Source organism: Salvelinus sp. IW2-2015, linkage group LG20, assembly GCF_002910315.2.
Source record: "Salvelinus sp. IW2-2015 linkage group LG20, ASM291031v2, whole genome shotgun sequence".
Classification (NCBI taxonomy): Eukaryota; Metazoa; Chordata; class Actinopteri; order Salmoniformes; family Salmonidae; genus Salvelinus; species Salvelinus sp. IW2-2015.
In genome coordinates this window covers 26,036,716-26,061,130 of record NC_036860.1, presented here as the reverse complement: position 1 = coordinate 26,061,130, position 24,415 = coordinate 26,036,716, and the positions used below count along the sequence as shown (strand labels likewise).

General features: G+C 40.9%; 1 protein-coding gene across 1 annotated transcript; it reads left to right on the top strand.

Moving 5' to 3' along the window:
* The first annotated feature begins 2,213 nt into the window (after positions 1 to 2,213).
* On the top strand, positions 2,214 to 22,487 carry LOC111981188 (serine/threonine-protein phosphatase 2A catalytic subunit alpha isoform). The gene is made up of 7 exons (XM_024012356.3): positions 2,214 to 2,632; positions 16,814 to 17,023; positions 17,347 to 17,520; positions 20,377 to 20,466; positions 20,694 to 20,855; positions 21,063 to 21,181; positions 21,739 to 22,487. The coding sequence occupies exons 1-7, from the start codon at positions 2,531 to 2,533 to the stop codon at positions 21,809 to 21,811; spliced, it is 930 nt and encodes a 309-aa protein (XP_023868124.1). The 5' UTR covers positions 2,214 to 2,530; the 3' UTR covers positions 21,812 to 22,487.
* Positions 22,488 to 24,415: the final 1,928 nt, after the last annotated feature.

Genomic DNA, 24,415 nt, shown 5'->3' with positions numbered 1-24,415 from the left:
AATTTAGTGTATGTAAACTTCTGACCCACTGGAATTGTGATACAGTGAAATAATCTGTAAACAATTGTTGGAAAAATGTATTGTGTCATGCACAAAGTAGATGTCTTAACCGACTTGCCAAAACTATAGTTTGTTAACAAGAAATTTGTGGAGTGGTTGACAAACGAGTTTTAATGACTCCAACCTAAGTGTATGTAAACTTCCGACTTCAACTGTACATATCATTGCCTTCTGAGAATTGTAAAGGGTTGTCTTTGTCAAACTGTAAAAACAAGGATTGTTCCTACCATTCACAGTTATTCATTATGAGGAAAGTGATTTACTAAATGACTAATTACATGCGTCATTGTTCATTGGGAGATTTAATTAGGGAACTGCAACTTCATAGCAACATGTCTTTCAACAATGAGATATTGATCTCCCAGAATGGTCATAGACTGAATTTGATTGGCTGGTGTCATAGTTTTTTTCTTGTTGGCGTGGCAGATTTTAATCTCTATTTCTCAAACATAAACTATGTTTATAKTTTCTATGGTAACGAAGTTAATCAAAATACTGACTGATCAGTAGTATTCAATGTGTCTTCCCACTGACCTCCTCAGCTCTTTGTTCTGGTGGCTTGTCATCGCAAAGACAAAGCCATCGAGCAGAATGAATTTATGATAACCAATCCTGCATGTTTTCGTGGAATTGAAATGCTAATCAAAATTTTGATGATGTGGTCCTAGTGCCTGGGTCTCTGTGCAGGACTTGTCATTTTTTATGGAAATTCAGTGTGGAGGGAACATGAGGGAGATGGCGGTGGTGATTGAGGACAAGGGTTATGTTTTTGTCATGGATAGTGGTCCAGCTGGGCAAAACAGACAGTGCTGACGCACACACACACACACACACACACACACACACACATACACACACACACACACACAGGGAGAGAGGGAGAGGAGTAGCTTGCATGGAGGAATATAGATGACATTCAAATTAATTCTGTTTCTTCTAGGTTTAATACTTAGAAGATGGCAATATCTGTTAACCTCCTGAACAATCCTTTCTGCTTACTGAAGAATATATCAGATCAGAGAAGTATATTCAAAAGAAGACCATGTTTGATTCTGAAAACCTGATAAGTAAGCTCAACTGTGCCGATAACATGCTGTTTGATACTGAATATTTCACTCTTCTATGTAAATGTAATTTCCAACGTTACCCTATGTGTAAACAACATGCGGTTTTCTCTGTGCAGATTAAGTATGGTTTCTAAATGTAGATTAAAGCACTCGAGGAAGGAGCAGAGGAAGGGAAGAAGACTCCATAATACCATCATTACCATCATCCAATTTCACGGACCAGGGAAATAATATTGTGACAACGATTTGCATAGGGACAGACATGTATTATATTTACCATTGCTGCTATTAACTCCCTAGGAGGCCTTACTTAATTGAGGTCTATGTCAAAGTAACTCGTAATTGCAATGTTTTTTTTCGTACGGTTTTGGAGGGAACAATACTACCATTGAGAGGTGATGTGAATTCTTAACCCAGTCTTGACAGTGGATGGGTCATGACCCTAACCAACATTTGACTGAAAATAAATGATAACAATATATTTTTTGTACAAACTTTGGTGGAAACAGATCATATATAACTTCAACAGTTTTAAAATTTACTTTTTTCCCCCTTCTACTTCTCAGGATTTTATCCTCCAGATATCTCAATGTGAGGACATGAATAAGGAGTCCATATGGTATATAGCTGACCCTGGTAATATCTGATTCATTTAGGATTTTGGACAAATCTTGACCAAATCTCAGACACTTCTTTTAGGAATCACAGTTTTGAGAGAAATACTCTTTAAAGTCATAGAGGGCTATTGCAAGAAACTACATAAGATAACATGGGCATAATGTAGTTGTCAAAAACAGATTTTTTTGTCATCTTTTATTTTAAAGGTAAAAAGGTCAGCAGTGGAACGTCACAACTAGGCAACAAAATCTGTTTCCCCATTTGTAATTCGTATTTGAAGGGTAGTTCAAGTGAAAAATCCCTGTCGGAACTATAACTTCCGATAACTTCGATAGGACATGAACGCAGCATTGCACCAGCAAGTAGGTGGTACTTTCATGGTCATGTCTAGAAGGGGTACAGCTTTTGTCAAATTAACGTACAAAGTTTTTATTTTCTTAATTGMAGCTAACCCAATTCTCCTAACCTGCTGCGAAAAGTCAAATTTGACAAAAGCTGCATCCTTTCTCGTCAAGACCGATTAACCTGCTACGAAAAGTCCAATCTTGACAAAAGCTGTATCCCATCTAGTCGAACCTGACTTTGGTATTTGTGTCGGAGTGGATCACGGCCTCGGGTGGGACAGGCGCAACTGACGTCTATACATTTCCTAGTCAGCTTTCCCCCCCCTCCTTATATACTTTCAGCAATAGGAACCGGGTTGACAAGTTTGCGGAGGATTTCGAGTATTTGGGTAAATAGCGCCAATTGTTGTGCCACTGAATTACCCGAAATAACAACCAGAAATGGATGAGAAGTGTTTTACGAAGGAGATCGACCTATGGATCGAACAAGTCACCGAATGTAAACAGCTGTCGGAGAGCCAAGTCAAAACTCTGTGCGAAAAGGTATGGTATACGGAAATTAATGACTTTCCATCTCAAAATGTTTGTGTACAGTAACATTCAGCGGGCGATACATGTTGTGGAGCTTGTCTGTCAGCACTTCCTACTTGCCAAGTAGAATACATAATCCTGTCTAGTTTCAAGAGCAGACATTTATATTTCCATAGCTTACTTTCTCATGTAGTCTACAGTATCTAAACTTCTCGTCAACCTTTCAGAAATAGTAACACACATGGCTTGCACATTATAGAACAATTCGAATGCGGCTTTTCTACGCTTACACTCGCCCCAGACATTCTTAAAATGGCGCCGATTTTGTACATCACATTGAACTTCTCATTCTGCTGAGCTGTAAAACCGGTTTAGCATTTTACTGCAGCAATGTGTATTGTTCATTGGAGACGCCAAACGGTTGCATTCATTCAGTCATATAAACATGCTTGTCCGGAACATCTAAATGACAAACCATAACATGTCTGTTTAGTACTGGCACAATTTGTTGGAAATCCAGTCATACTAGGCCTGGTCTGACCGATATGCTGTCCAAAAAAATGCAGCCTTTCTATCACCGCAAAGTAGAATAGTCGCCTAGGCTCTACGGCCCACAATGCACTTTAATTAATGCCTATCCATGTGGTGGTTGCAGTGGCTTTAGTCTTGATACCTGACGACAGACTTAAGTCATTTTAMCTATTCAAGCTCTGAATATCAGACGCCGCATTATCAAGTAAATTGAAATACATTTGCCAAAATAATAATAATTCCAGTCTTTACAGAAATAAATTACAAAATTCAAAATACTTCATAAGAGAACATGACTTAACCACAGAGGATCACTAGCTTCGTAAAAAAATTAGAAATTGGAAAGTCCGTAATTTGGGCAGCACGCGTGACAATAGGCCTAKATGATTATTGAGTGGTGGCTGTCAGTGAAAAGCATCTAAAATATGTGTATAGATAATGTGTCTTGAGTATAATTTCAAATGTTGAGACAAGGAGGGAGGGGTGGGTGGTGAGGCTCTAGGCACATTGCTCTCCAGAAGCCGCTCAGCTGTCTCCCACCAATTCTTTAGCATTAATTGTTTCATTGTGTTTGTTTGCTTTTTGATMATTTATTTTGTATTAATTTCCCATTACATGTCACCAGTAGTACATTTACCGTTAATCCCCGTCATTTGGTTACATACGTTTGTTAATGCTATTTTCATTCGTATTTAGTTATCATTCTCGGAGTGGAAATGTTGTTTGCAGAGTTCACACTTGTGAGAAACAAGTTAAGGGTTTATTTCATACCACCATTTACGAGTTTTGTAAAAAAAAAAWWWWWWWWWWWWWWWWWWWWWWTTTTTTTTTGTTTGGTGCGTTTGGTGCGRTCCATGTGAGCAATGAGCATGTGTCTGGTTTCTTTCGCTGTCTTGTTAATGTTGAGGGAGTGTGCATGCCTAAAGGCGGCTACATGGATTAGGTGGGTGGAGTCGTTTCGTTGCGTTTTACACAGAGGAAGTCCAACTTGTATCGTGTATATCCACTAGGGGGCTTGGGGAGCCAGAATAGTTTACCAAGCAAGAGGGGTCAAGGCCCTCTTTTTGACTAGCTCGCGATGACATTTGAACTTCTGTATCTGGTGTTATGTCTGTTTACAAARGCTAGCTAGCTACATGTCAGGCTAGTCTGGTGTTCTATACTTTACAACGCTTTTTTTTTTTGCCGCAGAAGCAAACGTGTCTCTATGAATTGCAATTGCTGAAGTTTGAACAGCAAGAGCTTGGACTGCTCTTACTACTCAGGAGGAGGGAAAAAAACCTGGAGAAAATGGTTAATCCACTGAAAAWTACAAGGGGGATGATGGCGAATACACGTTTCTTGTCCAACCTATGCGAAGCATTGACGAGGAAATGCATTTAATACTTTCGATGTCTGTTGCCAGATTTGCCGACTTGTTTCAGCGGCGTGCCCCTCCACCTCACATTTGTTGACCACTCCACACCCACTGGGGACTTGCACCCAGGAGATGTAGACAGCTGGTACAAGGGGACACCAGCTTCCTGGACCCAATAAACATGTCGACATAAAGGGCAACCAGAGTTGCTATAGACAAGCGCAACAACCTCAAGGACTACTTCACACCAGCTGGTCAAGTGTCTTTCCAGGATGCTGCTGTCACGTGTCACACCCTACAGTGAATGTGGTTTGGAAAACATGTGCACACAAAGTATGTTCTCTTCCTCTGGTGGATGACTGTTTATCATGTGAGCTACACACTTGGTTTTGCTGTTTTTCTTATTCTCACTTTACAAATCAGACTACCATAATGGCAGGAAACAATAMAAAAAGTAAACACCAGTAACATGTGAATTACTAAATATAATAAAAAATGCACAAAATAAAATTAKAATTACACCATCCTAAAGTGTGAAGAAGAAAAGCAAACACCAATTTTMGGGGGATCACTCGAGCGGACGGAGCACTGATCGATGGTCCAGTGAGAGTACATTGTCTTGTCCCTGACAAACGACCTTGATCAGCAGGAACAGACACCATCCATGGTACCATGCCGTCATAGACGGCCTTTGCTGAACACTGCTGCTGTTTCCTAAAGTCATGCACCTGCTGCATAATGTCAGTGTCCAAAGGATCCTCCACATTCTTCCTCTTCCGGCCATTGAAGCTGGGTTTGGGAGATGGTGGTTGATGGAGTGCGTCGAGTGTTGGTAAGATGGGCCTTGGGGAGAGGGGCCGGAGAGGTGATGAACCAGGCTGGGGAGATGATGAATTTAAGGGGCTACGAACCACCTGTAGATTTGTTCAAATTTCATGATATCTCCCTCCAGCTGCTGTCTTTTGCAAGCTTGTCTGAATACAACCGTATCGAAGGGTTGTAAAGGTTCCCCTGTCTCACCTGTTTGCACAGACGCTCCTCAAAAAMACATAATTGCGCAAAATAAAGTTAAAAAGGAAGCTTGCAAGTAGTAGAAGCGAAGTAGCAGAACGTCCATCCATCTCTTCTGTGTTTATACCACAAGGGATACCGGAAAATACGTGACGTAGACACAGGGGTGGGACTTCCATTGCAAAACTCACTCAATACTGCCCCTCAGTCTTTGCAAGGAATGGTCTGTCGGGTCTCAATTTCCAGGTAGAAAAAAACTTGAATGACTGAGCGTCTTACAAGGAGCTGCCCCTTTTGTGACGATAAACAACACTGCAATGCTGCACTATGTTCCGTCGYCCCTGTTCTGCGTATTGTGTGTAGACCCCTTTTAGCATGCATAAAGTAGACTGCCTGCCATGCTGCGTGCAAATGTAGGAAAGTGCCCATTTGGGGATGTCTGATTTCTGAACACCACAAATAATAAGCTGAGCCTTTGTCATTTTTGTAACCACGTGACAATGATTTTTAGAAATGAAAATGTTATTGAAATTAAACTGTTGTGCGAATATGAAAATCATAACTGGATCACAGATCGTTTAGAAATGGTAGGATATGTTCTTAGCTTCCCCAAAAGTGAAGGTCACGCTCAATCCTATGTCAGCTACCCAAGTTTATCAGGCATTGCATTATCTTGGAAAAGGCAGTTCGTAGCCTTTTTTTCTTCTTTGCCATGATCAGAAATTGACGAATAGGCCTACTAACTTGAAATCGCTAATTATAATGTAAATTTAGCCCACTGAGTGAAACTCCAGGACAGCAGTCGTGAGTAGCTTCATTTCATTCCATAGATAGGCTATTGTCCATTTACTTTGACCTGTCATGTTTTTAGGATATGGTGTGTTTGTTAACATGTTAATTCATATTCACGTTAAAGAATGTTTTTATTGATAAGGCGCCATTTAGGCTATTTGATCGGAAACAGGAATTATGTAAAAAGTGTGGGTCTCATGACATTGTCATAAATTTGGTTGCCCTGTAGGCTACAGAAAAGGCCACAGAGGCTACATGCTCTTTCTACAATATGTACATACATACATACATACATACATACATACATACATTTGAAGTCGGAAGTTTACATACACTTAGGTTGAAGTCATTAAAACTCGTTTTTCAACCACTCTACAAATTTCTTGTTAACAAACTATAGTTTTGGCAAGTCGGATAGGACATCTACTTTGTGCATGGCACAAGTAATTTTTCCAACAATTGTTTACAGACAGATTATTTCACTTATAATTCACTATATCACAATTCCAGTGGGTCAGAAGTTTACATACACTAAGTTGACTGTGCCTTTAAACAGCTTGGAAAATTCCAGAAAACGATGTCATGGCTTTAGAAGCTTCTGATCGGCTAATTGYCATAATTTGAGTCAATTGGAGGTGTACCGTTGAATGTATTTCAAGGCCTACCTTTAAACTKAGTGCCTCTTTGCTTGACCTCATGMGGAAATCAAAAGAAATCAGCCAAGACCTCAGAAAAAAAATTGTAGACCTCCAAAAGTCTGGTTCATCGTTGGGAGAAATTTCCAAATGCCTGAAGGTGCCACATTCATCTGTACAAACAATAGTARGCAAGTATAAACACCATGGGACCACGCAGCCGTCATACCGCTCAGGAAGGAGACGAGTTCTGTCTCCTAGAGTTGAACGTACTTTGGTGCAAAAAGTGCAAATCAATCCCAGAACAACAGCAAAGGACCTTGTGAAGTTGCTGGAGGAAAAAGGTACAAAAGTATCTATACCCACAGTAAAACGAGTCCTATATCAACATAACCTGAAAGGCTGCTCAGCAAGGAAGAAGCCACTGCTCCAAAACGCCTAAAAAAAAAAGCCAGACTACGGTTTGCAACTGCACATGGGGACAAAGATCATACTTTTTGGAGAAATGTCCTGTGGTCTGATGAAACAAATAGAACTGTTTGGCCATAATGACCATCGTTATGTTTTGGAGGAAAAAGGGGGATGCTTGCAAGCCGAAGAACACCATCCCAACCATGAAGCACGGGGGTGGCAGCATCATTTTGTGGGGTTGCTTTGCTGCAAGAGGGACTAGTGCACTTCACAAAATATGATGGCATCATGAGGATGGAAAATTATGTGGATATATTGAAGCAACATCTCAAGACATCAGTCAGGAAGTTAAAGCTTGGTCGCAAATGGGTCTTCCAAATGGACAATGACCCCAAGCATACATCCAAAGTTGTGGCAAAATAGCTTAAGGACAACAAAGTCAAGGTATTGGAGTGGCCATCACAAAGCCTGACCTCTATCCATAGAATATTTGTGGGCAGAACTAAAAAAGCATGTGCGAGCAAGGAGGCCTACAAACCTGACTCAGTTACACCAGCTCTGTCAGGAGGAATGGGACAATTCACCAACTTGTGGAAGGCTACCCAAAACATTTGACCCAAGTTAAACCCACCCCATTTTAAAGGCAATGCTACCAAATACTAATTGAGTGTATGTAAACTTCTGACCCACTGGGAATGTGATGAAATAAATAAAAACTTAAATAAATCATTCTCGACTATTATTCTGACATTTCACAGTCTTAAAATAAAGTGGTGATCCTAACTGACCTAAAACAGGAATTTTTACTCTGATTAAATGTCAGGAATTGTGAAACTGAGTAAATGTATTTGGCTAAGGTGTATGTAAACTTCCGACTTCAACTGTACATACATACAGAGCATTCGGAAAGTATTCAGACCCCTTCCCTTTTCCCACATTTTGTTACGTTACAGCCTTATTCTAAAATMAATTAAATTGACAAACTATCTACACACAATACCCCATAATGYCAAAGAAATATGTTATTATTTTTTTTAAATGTTAGCAAATGTATTTAAAAATAATAATACGGATATATCACATTTAGATAAGTATTCAGACCCTTTACTCAGTACTTTGTTGAAGCATCTTTGGCAGCCATTACAGCCTTGAGTCTTCTTGGGTATGACGCTACAAGCTGGGCATACCTGTCTTTGGGGAGTTTTTCCCCACTTCTCTGCAGATCCTCTCAAGCTCTGTCAAGGGAGCGTCGCTGCACAGCTATCTTCAGGTCTCGCCAGAGTTGTTAGATCGTGTTCAAGTCCGMGCTCTGGCTGGGCCACTCAAGGACATTCAGAGACTTGTCCTGAAGCCACTCCTGCGTTGTCTTGGCTGTGTGCTTAGGGCTGTTGTCCTGTTTCCCTCGATCCTGACTAGTCTCCCAGTCCCTGCCACTGAAAAACATCCCCACAGCATGATGCTGCCACCACCATATTTCACTGTAGGGACGGTGCCAGGTTTCCTCCAGACATGACGCTTGGCATTCAYGCCAAAGAGTTCAACCTTGGTTTCATCAGACCGGAGAATCTTGTTTTTGATGTTCTGCCAAAAGGCACCTTAAGGAATCTCGAACTCCAAGTAGTCTGTCATGTGTCRTACTGAGGAGTGGCTTCTGTCCGGCCACTCTACCATAAAGGCCTGATTGGTGGAGTGCTGCAGAGATGGTTGTCCTTCTGGAAGTTTCTCCCATCTCCACAGAGGAACTCTGGAACTTTGACAGAGTGACCATCGGGTTCTTGGTCACCTCCCTGACCAAGGCCCTTCTTCCCCGATTGTTCAGTTTGGCCAGGTGGCCAGTTCTAGGAAAAGTCTTTGTAGTTCCAAACTTCATCCATTTAAGAATGATGGAGTCCTCTGTTCTTGGGGACCTTCAATGCTGCAGATATTGTTTGGTGTCCTTCCCCAGATCTGTGCCTCGACACAATCCTGTCTCGAGGCGCCACACATKATTTCTTARGTGTTTCTGTTTTTTATTTTTAATACATCTGCAAAAATGTCTAAACAGTTTTTTTGCTTTGTCATTATGGGGTATTGTGTGTAGATTGATGGATTTATTTAGTTTAATCAATTTTAGAATAAGGCTGTAACATAACAAAATGTGGAAAAYGGGAAGGGGTCTGAATACTTTCTGACTGCACTCTAGGTTACATCATTTGGAGTGTTAGTGGAGCGCCACAGCACTGTCTGTCCTACAGCACCATGGAGAGGTGAGCTGAGCATGGACAAGATACATATTTTACGCCCCTGCCTTTAGCAAAGTGGGCACTGAATATCATGGGGCGGCATCAGCGTTCATCTTCGTAGCACATATGCCACTGGGRGAGAAGTTTTCTTTGTTTTTCGGGGCAGAATTATGCGAGGGTTTTATGTGGTGTTGGAGGTGTGTCTTGGCCAGTTTAGTTGGGAAAATGCTGCCCTCTTCAATCTTCCGCTTTAGGCAGCCACCTAATCCTGCCTAATGGGCGGGTCGGCCCTGAACCATACTSTCGAAGAACCTTTTGTAAAACACACACACATGCCTCATCCATCCTAAACTGGAGAACGGTCATGGGATGGGGCCAGAAATGGGTSCGTTAGAAGTTTCCCTTTATCACATCATCAGTACACCATCAACGGTCTGAGCAGGGATTTAACRTCAATCTTCCTTGATACCCTTTTCACTAGGTTGCTTAAATACTGTCTGTTCTACAACCATATATCTACTCATGTTCTTGTTTTGTCTTGTTTACAAACATGTGATTTATTGTCCTGAGATGCCTTAGAGGCCAGGATTACAGTATGGATGGATATGGTACTTGGCAAGAAATGCCCATTGCCAAATATGTAATACTAAGCTACAAGGTGTCGGCGATCACGTTCTATTCGCCTGTGGAGTTCAGTCTCAGTCAAAATCAGGTGYTTAGAAGGAATTCACTCTAATTTGTTTAAAGTAAAGGGGATTTTGTCACTTCATCAAGTCAAACTCTGAGTTGTCAAATGCTTAATCAGCGGTCTCACAAACTCCTGAGCACATAATCGAGCAGGTCCCTCACAGCTCTAAATTGGTAGGCCTAAGCATAATGGTAGTGGTGTGTGTGGTTTGAGAGCACACATTTGCTCAGAGATGTCTGATGCATCCATCCCCTGTGAATTTTGGTAATGTGTTCAGCAGAATGCGCAACGAGTGTAAAAATAGCCGTAGATGTGAATGATTCTGAGTTGCATCACCCCCACATTGTTGCTGGGCTCTGTGACTCAATATAACACTGGTGGAATAGCCTCTGTCTTGGGATACAAATTAAAGAATGGGGGAGAGGGAGAAAAGCAAGCTGTTACATCACAGCAACACACTCATAACACATTGAAAAGCTGTTGTTTTCTTGTATTTAAAACATATTCTTACACCAGGAGACTTCAGTGTTACGATCCCAGAGAAGCAGGAGCTCTGAAACAACAAAACGTCACATGCAAACCAGACTCAAAGACTTTCAGGTAGACGTTTGCTTGTGTATTACTCAGAGCGGTCAACAAGAGAATCAAACTCGGATCACTGGATTCTGAATTACTGATTGCCCCCGTGTGATGGTTAATGTGTTTTGTTCTGAGAACGGTGTTGTGAGTGATGACAGAGTARACTTTCGACACCTTGGAAGGTTAAAGGTAGAGTCAGTTGGTTAAATGTGATCTACTGGTGCAAAGATGGTGACATCCACCATGTTGTTAAGTAGTTTGATTTCACAGAGTCAACATTCTAGGCCAAAGGTTTCTAGCTGACGCTGGACAAGCAGTTCTGTAGTAGGTGCGGTTATGAGGGGTGAGCAATTTATGTAACCTGCTAAGTCATCCATTCAATAAACACTGAGTATATAAAACATTAAAAACATCTACTGTTTCCATGATGTAGACTGACCAGAAATGTTCCCTACATTTTTTTCTTTCAGCACTGAGCAAATTTCAGGTCTGCTGAGCGTGAACTCGAACGTTGTGAAACTTCCAGCGGGCATTTACTGMGAACACTGAGGCTGTACCCCCTTTTAGTTCGTTTTAACAGTGGCCAAGTAGGCTACTGTGACTGTTTTGATCATAAGGTAGGTCTACCAGAGTGGCCTACCATCAAAACGTGGAAATAGCTGTTCTGTCATTCATCCTACAGTAGCAGCCAATGTGTGGTGTTCAATGTGGGCCTACATTCCATGAAACTTAAACATGCTTGACATGAACCTGTTTATCTGACTGAAAATGGTGTTTGATGCAAGAAACCACTTTACAAAATAAAATGCATTATTATTATTCCCATACCACTATTACAGAGAATCAGACAAATTATGCTACCCTCTGCCTATTGGCTATTTAGCCTGTCTCAAAATACAACACTGCCCCTTTTGGACAAAAAAATGCTATTTACCCGACTCGCTTTTCAAAGATGTCTATAAATGTACCCGTTTTGTGCTCTTGTAGGAAGAAATCACTCCCCTATTGCTGACTACAAATTGTCTAGAACTGGGCTAACTCCATAAGTAGCAAAGGGTATGAACAAAATTTGCACACGTGGCTACATGCAGCTCTCGCTTTGATCTCGAAACAATCTGCTCACAACCGCTCATGCTGTAAACAGTCCAGTTCAAAGGGACATATCCATGTATGGCAATGGTCTATTTGTATATAGGCCTACTGCAACTCTGATTGGTTATGCTGCACCAGTCTGTGTAGAATACGGGTTGAGTCATGCGTGTCAACGCAATAGAATCCTACTCTGATGCGTTCTGCCTACAACAAAATCTCATTTCTAGTTCCTTTTGTTTCAGTATGTTCCATTGAAAGTGGCTAATATTGCCTTGATTCAATCACAATTGCAACATTAAAGGGACATTTTGATAGTGTTAACAAGGAAAACTCTAGAACAGTGGTTAACCTTTTTCAAGTCAAGATCACTTTGAGTCGATGCAAGCTGACATATACCGTTTTTTTTTTTTACGTGACTCAAAAAACGTAAGCCTATGCAACATTAACACATTTTAAATGTGTTAATGCAAATAACTGTCGGTATCACGGTTAATTGACTGTTAATTAAACACATTTAGCATCTGCTGGCTTCCACACAGCCTACAAGACATTTTTTTAAAGTCTAATAAATCCATGTAATATAGCCTACCCCTTCACAATAAATCCATTATTTATTTTAGACATGTCTAAAGCATAATATTAAGAAAATGTAGTCTATTTCAGAAGGAAAAAATAGCATACTGAGTCGTCCTGATGTGGCTATGCCAAATGGCTGTGGGCTACACTAGTTTATTTAGCAGATAAGATTTGCTTATAATTTCGTGGCATTATTTTATAGTATGAAGAGTACAATTGAACAAAGCTGAATAAAATCTAAATATTTTATCAACGATTTAAGGGAGTGCGAACATGTGGCTATTCTGTGAGTGTTTAACAAAGAAATAGGTATTCCTATACGCTTAATTTAGAGTTATTTACATTTACATTTAAGTCATTTAGCAGACGCTCTTATCCAGAGCGACTTACAAATTGGTGCATTCACCTTATGATATCCAGTGGAACAACCACTTTACAATAGATGCATCTAATCTTTTAAGGGGGGGGGGGGGTAGAAGGATTACTTTATCCTATCCAAGTATTTCTAAAGAGTGGGTTTCAGTGTCTCCGGAAGGTGTGATTACTCCGCTGACTGCGTCGTGAGGGAGTTTGTTCCACCATGGGGTGCCAGAGCAGCGAACAGTTTTGACTGGCTGAGCGGGAACTGTATTCCTCAGAGGTAGGGAGCGAGCAGGCAGAGTGGATGAACGCAGTGCCCTTGTTTGGGTGTAGGGCCTGATCAGAGCTTGAAGGTACGGAGGTGCCGTCCTCACAGCTCCGTAGGCAAGCACCATGTCTTGTAAGGATGCAGCTTCAACTGGAAGCCAGTGAGAGAGCGAGAAGCGGGGTGACGTAGGAACTGGGAAAGTTGAACACCAGACGGGCTGCGGCGTTCTGGATGAGTTGTAGGGTTTAATGGACAGGCAGGGAGCCAGCCAACAGGTGCAGTAATCAGACGGGAGATGACAAGTGCTGGATTAGGACTGCGCCGCTTCCTGCGTGAGGCAGGGTCGTACTCTGCGAATGTTGTAGAGCATGAACTACAGGAACGGGTCACCGCCTTGATGTTAGTTGAGAAGACAGGGTGTTGTCCAGGATCACGCAAGTTCTTAGCACTTGGAGGAGGACACAATGGAGTTGTCAACCGTGAGCGAGATCATGGACGGGCAGTCCTTCCGGGAGAAGAGCATCCGTCTTGCCGAGTTTCAGCTTGAGGTGGTGATCCGTCATCCACACTGATATGTCTGCCAGACATGCAGAGATCGATCACACCTGGTTATCAGAGGGGAAGGAGAAGATTAATTGTGTGTCGTCTGCATAGCAATGATAGGAGAGACCATGTGAGGATATGACAGAGCCAAGTGACTTGGTGTATAGCGAGAATAGGATATTAATATTAATATTAATTAATATTGATATTAATTATTAATGTAACTTTAGTTGTTCTACAAACGTTGGGCTATATGTTTTGATTTTTAATACATTGTAAGGCTGCATGATGAGACTGATTTGAAAAAAGTAGCTTGAAGGGCATGAGCTCTGCTTTGTTTTTTGGGCAGACTGTACACACTCAAATAGTCTCATTCACAATTTGACAAGCATGTGATAATGCCTCAAATTTCATGGTGGCATCCCCTTTGTGGCTGTAAATCACCCTAAAAAAGTCAGTGCCTCTTGTGCCCTTCTCCCTGAGTGTGCTGCGCAATCCGAAGCATCCCACTCACACGGTTTGCCGTCAGAAACTGCGCGTTCTTATCCAATTCCCAGGTGCATATTGAAGATATTGGATAAACTGTCCACATTTACTTTTCGTCAGCCAACAAGATGAATAGGCCAAACAAACAGCAAAAACACTAGCCAATGTCAATCTACTATCCCACATAGTACAAAAGTTGACCTATTCTGTGCGTGAAATAAATATCCCAAACAGTCTGGGACGGTTGTGGGATGCGATAGATCCCAAATCAATACAACCACTAGCATCAAAAAACTTTTTTACACAATGTGGCTGACACAACAGATCAGAACATTTAGCTTGAAATGTTGATAAACTATTAGACCATTTCTTCACATTATAAGCGCAGATGGTAATAGGCTATAAGTGTGAATGTTCCATTAGCGGAAAACATTATTATCAAAAGTGACCACAAATGCAATTATGCATGTAATGCTTTAATTATAAAGGTGCATTTTTTTATGGTGAAATGATCTTCCCTAAACTTGAAACTCACCCACTGCTTATGAATGCCAGTTAGGCAGTACACCCCTTGTAAAGTGGATTAATGGGCTTCATTTTAAGAAGTTATTTGGCCAATTTAGTTGTGATACAAACCTTATTAAAACATATAGGCCTATGGGCTATAGTCGCCAAAAAAAAGGAATTGTTTCTTATGCTGGGCGTCATTCACAAGTGATAATATCTAACTCACAAGTGATAGGCTAATATTGTCACCCATCAGACTATTCTTGATTTTAATCTCGTCTTCAAATATACTAAATAAAATGATTTTTATTTATTTTTATTTAGAATGGACCATTTATCATGCACTTGTATTGAAACAGGGGCAGCGGGGAAAAATACATGTCATCTTTGCACTTAAATAGTGAATGGAGGTCGCTTTTCCCGTAGTCCATTTTCATGCCAGCCAGGTAGGCTATTCTCCTGTTGTAAAAAGACGCAATATGCTTAATATTAGGAAAGTTGAGAATTAAATATAGTAGGCCTAGCCTATAGAAAGCTGATGGTAGCCTCTTTTTAGTAGAGGCCATCACTGTTTTCTCACGCAATTGCATAGCCTATAGAAATGTTGCGCAACTTGAGCTCATGGGATCTCATGAAGTGTTTGATTAGATTTTCGATTACATTTGCATTGATGTCAGAGTGATTTAGAGAGACAATAGAGTGCTGAGTACCAGGAAGTTAGCAAGTTAGGTAGGCTACTAATGACCATCAGCTGCATCAGAGCTTGGGAAAGCCTAATTACCGTGACTAAACGGTCATGTGGAATTTGACTGCCTTCATGGCTCGTGACCGCCGGTTTGGCGGTAATACGGTCACCGCAACAGCCCTATATAGGCCCAATACATTACCGCATTTTGGCTTTGCTTGAATTGACCTGCCAATGCATTGTTCGGGCCATTTTAAACATTTGAGGTAGTCTATATGATCACACCGATAATAGATCCGTTGTTGTATTACTTGTGAGGCACAGCTGAGTGAGCACAAATTTCAATAATTAGCTTTTTGTTTTTATTTTCCTGGGCTGATGGTGCCTGCATCTGATGGTCATTCTCAGCAGAGGGAGAGAGCAGCAGACTGAGGGTCAGCCTCTCAATAAGGTGTTCCTTATGTTTGGTATACTCAGTGTATATAGACATCCCCAGATCAGTTGGTTCAGGTTACTGATTTAAGAGGATCTATATTCTAGGATTTGTTAACTCTGGTACAAATCATGTTTACCGAGGTTCTGAGTCCCACTAATCTCTCGTAAACGTATGTATCTGATCAAATTACGCAAGACTTTACTTCTGGGTTAACCAAGATTAGAGTCTCATTGACCCACAATTTTTTTCCAGTCTTGGCCCTATCTGACTCTCTTCAATTCCCACTCAAATTAATTCGGAAAAATATCAGATTTGTGTAATACGCATCTAGAATTTGCCTTTTGGCTGAATGATTGAATGGCTTTATAGAAACCCCAGCCAGCAGTTGATTGAAAGGCCTGATGCGGCATGGTTGTGAGGGCACGTGGAGCCGGCTTGTTTTGTGGGCAATTGGGTCAAAACTAACCATAGTCCGCTTTCGCCCTGGTCACTCTGTTTCTCCTTGGCGTCCATCTGCCAGTGTGGCTCTCTCCCCCTCAGGGTGCTGCCTGGAGCTGAGATCAAAAGTTATTTCTCATCTTGACCCACAGGCACAAACCCAGTGACACATCCCTGCTCTACTCTCAACATGGGAGAGTAGATGTTCTCAAAGCACCTTATAATCACTTAAACCCTTAATGTATCAAAGACCTGCACTGATGTTTTTTGAGAAAGAGGGAGAGATTGACAACCTATAGCCTTGCATGCAATCACTCGTTCATTAGAGAACAGTAGTGGACTGTTTTCCTCTGTAACACCACCGGCGTTGCGCCCAGCAGGCAGCACTGTTCTTAGAGCTGCCCTACACAGTCCAATGGTTTCTAGGAACTGCTTTGGCATTCAACTAGCTTGCCAAATGTCATTAGTCTATTTATGTCTTGGGAAGATGACAGTTGGGAAGAGAGGGGACTGAAACGTAATGCAATGTAGCCCACAACACAGCCTTATGATGTTTGTGTTTTATGTTTTGTCCAGGCGAAGGAGATTCTGACCAAGGAGTCCAATGTGCAGGAGGTCCGATGTCCAGTCACAGTATGTGGAGATGTCCACGGCCAGTTCCACGACCTAATGGAGCTCTTCAGAATTGGAGGGAAGTCTCCAGACACAAACTACCTGTTCATGGGAGACTACGTGGACCGAGGCTACTACTCTGTAGAAACCGTCACGCTACTTGTAGCACTTAAGGCAAGTTGTTGTAGTTGTACACTGGGGACCAGTTTTCCAGACACAGATGAAGTCTAGTCCTGGAATTAAAAAGCAAACTCAATGAAGAATCTCCATCAAATGTTTTTCACTTCAGGACTAGGCTTAATGTGTCAGGGAAACCGCCCCTGCAAGTTTTGAATTACCTTTCACTTTTTAATTTGACTAATGAGAGAGCTGAATGGTTAGTTATACAAGGGGGGCCTTGTGATGCAATGCTGAGAGACACTCGTTTACAGAATGCACTAGTCTCCATTGAACAGTGCCGTTTTGTAATTCCCTGTATTTTTAACATTTGATCACAGGTTCGGTACCGTGAACGCATCACAATCCTTCGGGGGAACCACGAAAGCAGACAGATCACACAAGTGTACGGCTTCTATGACGAGTGCCTAAGGAAGTATGGCAATGCAAACGTATGGAAATACTTCACAGACCTCTTCGATTACCTTCCCCTCACTGCCTTGGTAGATACTCAGGTAAGAGGTTTCGCATTTTTATTTGATATGTAGTTGAATCTTCTATGGTGCAATTCCACACTAATGGAATTACACTGAGACTAAAATGGTTATTTGTAAAATGTATGCCAAACAAAAAACATTGCTTTCAAAGTTTAACAAACCATACAACTATATGCATAAGGAGTTGTTTGAACAATTTACACACATTTCATAAACACATTTACTGGAAGAACTGTGCAGATACAAAGTTTAGTAACAGAATTACGGTATAATCCCTTTAAAAAAATATATACAATTATGCGACCACATTTTCCAAGAACTCTGTTAAATATCTACTCCGAATTAAGATTCAAAGATGTCTACAGAAAGAATGATATCAGCTATGGCATGACACCATGAGTTTGAAACTACAGTTTGAACTACAGTAAGTGAAGTGGATTTACATCATGGGTCCCTGTTCTGTACTACACAGAAATGCATAGCATAATAGTGGATAGGAATGTCATTCGCTTCATGATGTATACTAAATAGTTACACAAAGATAGAAAGATGCAATATCATCCTTTGCATATATGGGCAGGGCTCTAGTGTGACAAAACATGTTGCTGTGCGACCAGGAGTTGTATTTTGGGAGAATTGTTGTAATGATAGCGTTTCCCGGTACGGTTGTTTCCGAGGGCTGCAGATTTGTTAGCATCATGGTTGCACCATAACTACAGCGAACGCAGTTTGCTTCTTGCCCAACCACGTCAAAAGACCTGACCCATATTACCAGCGCAACATTTTTTATCCTTCTACAACGGACCCCCGGACCGTATTTTACATTCATAAACCATGTCGTGCTCTGTTCTAAAACTACTCGCGTGTCGACGTCGATAACCATTTGTTTACACTTTGTCCAGTCATGTTACCTCGTTGGCTAGCTAGCTAACAACCCGGTAACCTTACCAGTATATCCAAACATTTGAAGGCAGAGAAAGAAAGGAAAAGGGATAGCTTCTTCAGGAGATCAATGAACATAGCAATGACCGATCTCTTGCTGGTTGTCATCACGTACGTGACGTTTTTAAAGACAAAGTACAATTTTCAATGTAATCCATCCTCAATAGGAAAATTAGTGCTTTTACAAAATGTAAAATCTAATATTCCACAAATGACTTTGTAATTTCAATGACAGGTATTCGTAACATTTTATAATAGACAAATGTATTTACAGTGTTACATATTAGTTTCTAGGCCACAACATGTACTTCAAAAGTAGATAGAATTCATATAGTCCCAGTAGAGGCTGTATCTCAATTGAAAAAATCWTTTTTTTTGCTGCTCCTAAATTTCATGTGGTACTCCTAACTTTTTAAAAGTGCTACCAATGAAAAATATACATGTAGAGCCCTGTATATGGGTATTATTCTACACACTGGCTATTATTCTAATGAGCGCAGCCCCCAAACAAGACCAAATTTGGTTGTTTCAGACCAAATCTGAACCAATCATGGACGCCTTTGTTTGGGCCAAATCAAGGCCGCACTGGCCCAAAAAATGACGTCTGTGGACATTGAAATCATGTCCATGGACATAGGTTAGGGATGGGCATTTGACATTTTTGGAATGTGAGTACTTGCGTGATTTTCTTTTGAGTACTCAAATGAAATAATATATATAATTTAGAACACAAGGGAAGAAATATGTGCACATTTAGAACTATGCCAACACAATGCGACAATGCCTAATTTATCATAGCCTTTACAGATAAATTGCACCAAATGCATTGAGTTTACAAAACATTAAGGACACCTTCCTAATATTGAGTTGCAACCCCCCTTTCGCCCTCAGAACAGCCTTAATTCGTCGGGACATGGACTCTACAAGATGTTGAAAGCATTCCACAGGGATGCTGGCCCATGTTGCCTCCAATGCTTCCCACAGTTGTTTCAAGTTGGCTAGATGTCCTTTGGGTGGAGGACCATTCTTGATACACACGAGAAACTTGAGCATGAATTTCAGCAGCGTAGCAGTTCTTGACACAAACTGGTACACCTGGCACATACCCCGTTCAAAGGCACTTCAATATTGTATCTTGCCCATTCAACCTTTGAAAGTCACACATACACAATCTCAAATGTCTCAATTGTCTCAAGGCTTTAAAATCCTTCTTTAACCTGTCTCTTCCTTTTCATCTACACTGATTTGAAGTGGATTTAACAAGTGACATCAATAAGAGATCATAGCTTTCAACTGGATTCACCTGGTCAGTCTGTCATGGAAAGAGCAGTTGTCCTTAATGTTTTGTACACTCAGTGTATATTCAGTCAATAAAAAAGCAACTGCCATTTTATGAATTTATTGAAACTGGAATATCACCTTGGTTATATCATATTGTGAAATACAGTCTTCAAAAAGGCAGTAACCTCAGCAGTGACACTTGCTTGTAGAAGCCTATGGCTGTGCGATGGCATAACCTTGCTTTGTAAATATGTGTTTATTAGTTGTCAGGGGTCTTCAACATTGTGTTTTGATGTATTTCTAATACCTTTTTAAGACTTTGTCTGGTAGATGTTTTCTAAGACCTGTTTTATATCCTTTGGACCAGAAATCAAAGCCATTACATTGTTTTAGATGGAAAATGGTTGAAAAATGTATCTGCTTGCATTTTCCAAAGATGTAGACCCTTAGCTTTCATTTGACACCCAGTTTGATATGCTCCTATGAACACGTTGGTGCTCATGGGTCCTTTTACATGGAAATGATCTGTGCTTTACCGCCTGCTGTAAATACATGTTCACTCATGTCTTATGTCTCTGTCAACCTGTTACTCCGAGTCAAAACCAATATTGAAATTCTCAAGTAACATTTCTGTTTTCTTTCCCTTCAAAGATATTCTGTCTTCACGGGGGCCTGTCACCGTCCATAGACACGTTGGATCACATCCGAGCGCTGGACCGATTGCAGGAAGTTCCACACGAGGTACATGACTCAACAACCCTGCTTCTGAGCATGCTCTGCTGTCTCATTGGTGCTAGGCAGATAGCTTGTATGCACATGTCTAGGATCAGTTTATTTGCCCCTAACCTCAACCATTAGGTTGAAAAACACAAAAGCTTATTGAGGCAACTTTCCATCCTACTCCATCATATTGGATCCTTATCTTTATCTGTATCTTTATTACTGCTTAAACGCACCTCCTCCTCCAGGGCCCCATGTGTGACCTGCTGTGGTCAGACCCAGATGACCGTGGGGGTTGGGGCATCTCCCCCAGGGGGGCTGGCTACACCTTTGGCCAGGACATATCTGAGACATTCAACCATGCCAACCGCCTTACTCTGGTGTCCAGAGCTCATCAGCTGGTTATGGAGGTAAGCTGTCTGTCGCTGATTCTCCATGCTTGAAATCTCAAAAGGTGACCATGATGTGAAGCGTATGAGTGTGAAACCATTTTGGAATGCATTTCATGTTAGCCCCCTCATTCAGGTTGTTGAATATGTCAAATGTTGCGTCTGTATGCATGTCTCAGGTTTCTGCATTCACTACTAATTCGCTGCTTTCCTGTTTTCTTCTAACAGGGTTATAACTGGTGCCACGAGCGAAACGTGGTAACAATATTCAGTGCACCAAATTACTGTTACCGTTGTGGTAACCAGGCAGCTATCATGGAACTCGACGACACCCTGAAATACTCCTTGTAAGCATATTGATTACCATTCCATACATGACCAACCCTGAGAAGTGTTTCCTCCTTCATTTGATGAACTACCATCAAGGGACTCTTATTTCTGGAGGATGATTAATTAAATAACATTTTATTTGTCACATGCTTCGTAAACAACAGGTGTAGACTAACAGTGAAATGCTTACTGGGGCGGAAGGTAGCCTAGTGGTTAGAGCGTTGGACTAGTAGCCGAAAGGTTGCAAGATCGAATCCCCGAGCTGACAAGGTGAAAACATGTCGTTCTGTCACTGAACAAGGTAGTTAATTAAATAACTGTTCCTAGGCCGTCATTGAAAATAAGAATTTGTTCTTAACTGACTTGCTTAGTTAAATAAAGGTAAAATATATATTTTTTATTAAACAGGCCCTTCCCAACAATGCAGAGAAATAATAGACAAGTAAAATGCGTAGTAATAAATACACAATGAGTAGTGAGTGAGTGAGAACTGTATATGTAATGATGTTCCATCAACTCTCAACAGGATTGTTGATGAAAAACAAGATGTGTGATATGTGTTATTCTTTTCCAGCCTGCAGTTTGACCCGGCGCCTCGTAGAGGGGAACCTCATGTCACCCGTCGCACCCCAGACTACTTCCTGTAAAAGCTCACCCCTTGTACTGTCCAGTATTGCCATGATTTATGAAAGTACCTTTAGCATCCAACACAATGGGAGGGGGGGGGGGGGGGGGACACGGCAAAACATCAATGTACATAATTGTATTCACACAAAATGCTATTTAAACATTCAGAAAATATCTGTGTACATGGACCAAAAGGTGCGTGCCATGTATTCATTATGAAATGCTGAAGAGTATAATGTCCAAGATCACAACCCCAATTCCTTACTCCACTAGCTCTACTCGGTCTTAAATCTCAAGGTGAGCGCGGCAACCGAGTTTTGTAAATTGAAACGTTTTCAATCCACTGTATCGTGGCTTATTTTGTGAGTCCCCACATTTTCAGATGTAAAAAAATCACTGTTTGCACTTTTTTTTTTTTTTTACTTTCTAAGAACATTTTAACATAAGTCAGAAGTTGGCTGTTTCATTCTACAGAATGTTTTATTTTAGATTCTGTCAGCAGCTTTTTGATGGGTTAATCTCTCCGGTATACATTTGAGGACAAACTTGCTTAAACAGATGCCCATTCAATTGTGTATGGCAGACCGATTTGAAAAATTACCATTGTATAAATGGTCACACACTCACTACTCATGATTATTTAGTTTCTGTATTGAAGGATCCAGTTCAATAATAAAGATGAAAGTTGCTCCTTGACTTGTGCGATGTGTTGGTTTATTCACTTGACTTTGCGTCATCTGACACTACTGATAGACTTTTAACCAAGGCTAATGATTATGTACAGTGCCTTCGGAAAGTATTCAGACCCCTTGACTTTTTCCACATTTTGTTACAACCTTATTCTAAAATTGATTAAATAGAACAAGGCTGTAACGTAACAAAATGTGGAAAGGGTCAAGGGGTCTGAATATTTTCCGAATGCACTGTATGTAAGTCATATATGCCTACATAAAATGACCAAAACCATGATTGATTTTTGGATTAAGGGTGAAGAATAAAGCTTCCATGGATGCTGAATATATGTATTTTGTTGCTACTTCACTTATTCTAATTTTACATAGCTAAGTAATAACTACACTGATAATTATTTTTATCACATGGTAGTGATAAATACTTCCAATGGTCCAACCTGTTCACCACTTCTTATTTCCCATAAGAATGTGTTACTGTTGATAAAGGGTTGCAGGTAGCCTAGCGGTTAGAACGTTGGGCCAGTAAGTGAAAGTGTGCTAGTTCAAATCCCGAAAAATCTGTCCCATGTGCCCTTGACAAGGCACTTAACCCTAAATCATCAATGAACCTACCAGGTACAACCCCAAATSTATAAACATGGGCACCCTCATAGATATCATGCTGACCAACCTGCCCTCTAAATACACCTCTGCTGTCTTCAACCAGGATCTCAGCGATCACTGCTGCATTYCCTGTGTCCGTAATGGGTCTGCGGTCAAACGACCACCCCTCATCACTGTCAAACACTCCCTAAAACACTTCAGCGAGCAAGCCTTTCTAATCGACCTGGCCCGGGTATCCTGGAAGGATACTGACCTCATTCCGTCAGTCAGTAGAGGATGCCTGGTCATTCTTTAAAAGTGCTTTCCTCCCCATCTTAAATAAGCATGCCCCATTCAAAAAATGTTGAACCAGGAACAGATATAGCCCTTGGTTCACTCCAGACCTGACTGCACTTGACCAGCACAAAAACATCCTGTGGCGTACTGCATTAGCATCGAATAGCCCCCACGATATGCAACTTCCGGGAAGTTATGAACCAATATACACAGGCAGTTAGGAAAGCAAATGCTAGTTTTTTCAAAGGCTAGTTCTCTGCTGCCAATGACTGGAACGAATTGCAAAAATCACTGAAGCTGGAGACTCATATCTCCCTCACTAACTTTAAGCAGCAGCTGTCAGATCAGCTCACAGATCATTGCACCTGTACATAGCCCATCTGTAAATAGCCCATCCAACTACCTCATCCCCATATTGTTCTTTTTTTTTCTCCTTTGCACCCCGGTATCTGTACTTGCACATTCATCTTCTGCACATCTATCACTCCAGTTTTTAATTGCTAAATTGTAATTACTTTCGCCACTATGGCCTATTTATTGCCTTTAKCTCCCTAATCTTACCTCATTTGCACAAACTGTATATAGATTTTCTCTATTGTGTTATTGACTGTACGTTTGTTTATTCCATGTGTAACTCTGTGTTGTTGTTTGTGTCGCACTGCTTTGCTTTAACTTGGCCAGGTCGCAGTTGTAAATAAGAACTTGTTCTCAACTGGCCTACCTGGTTAAATAAAGGTMAAATAAAAAAATTGCTCCATTGATAATGACAGATCTTGGCCGTGACCCTACTCTCAGATGGTGTCTTAGGGGGAGTTGGTATATGCAAAAAAATATATATATCCAATTCACACATGAATATAATGCAAATATTAAGCACCCACCTAAATATTATTATAAGTGAATACAAATAATATACAAATAATGTGGGAAGAGTGCCATCTCACGGCAGGACTCAACATTACAACTCGGAATGTCTGTCAAGGTAAAGGTGTGATTGTGAATCAGTGATCATTGTTGTGAATATTATTTTACATAATATTTATAGCCACATGT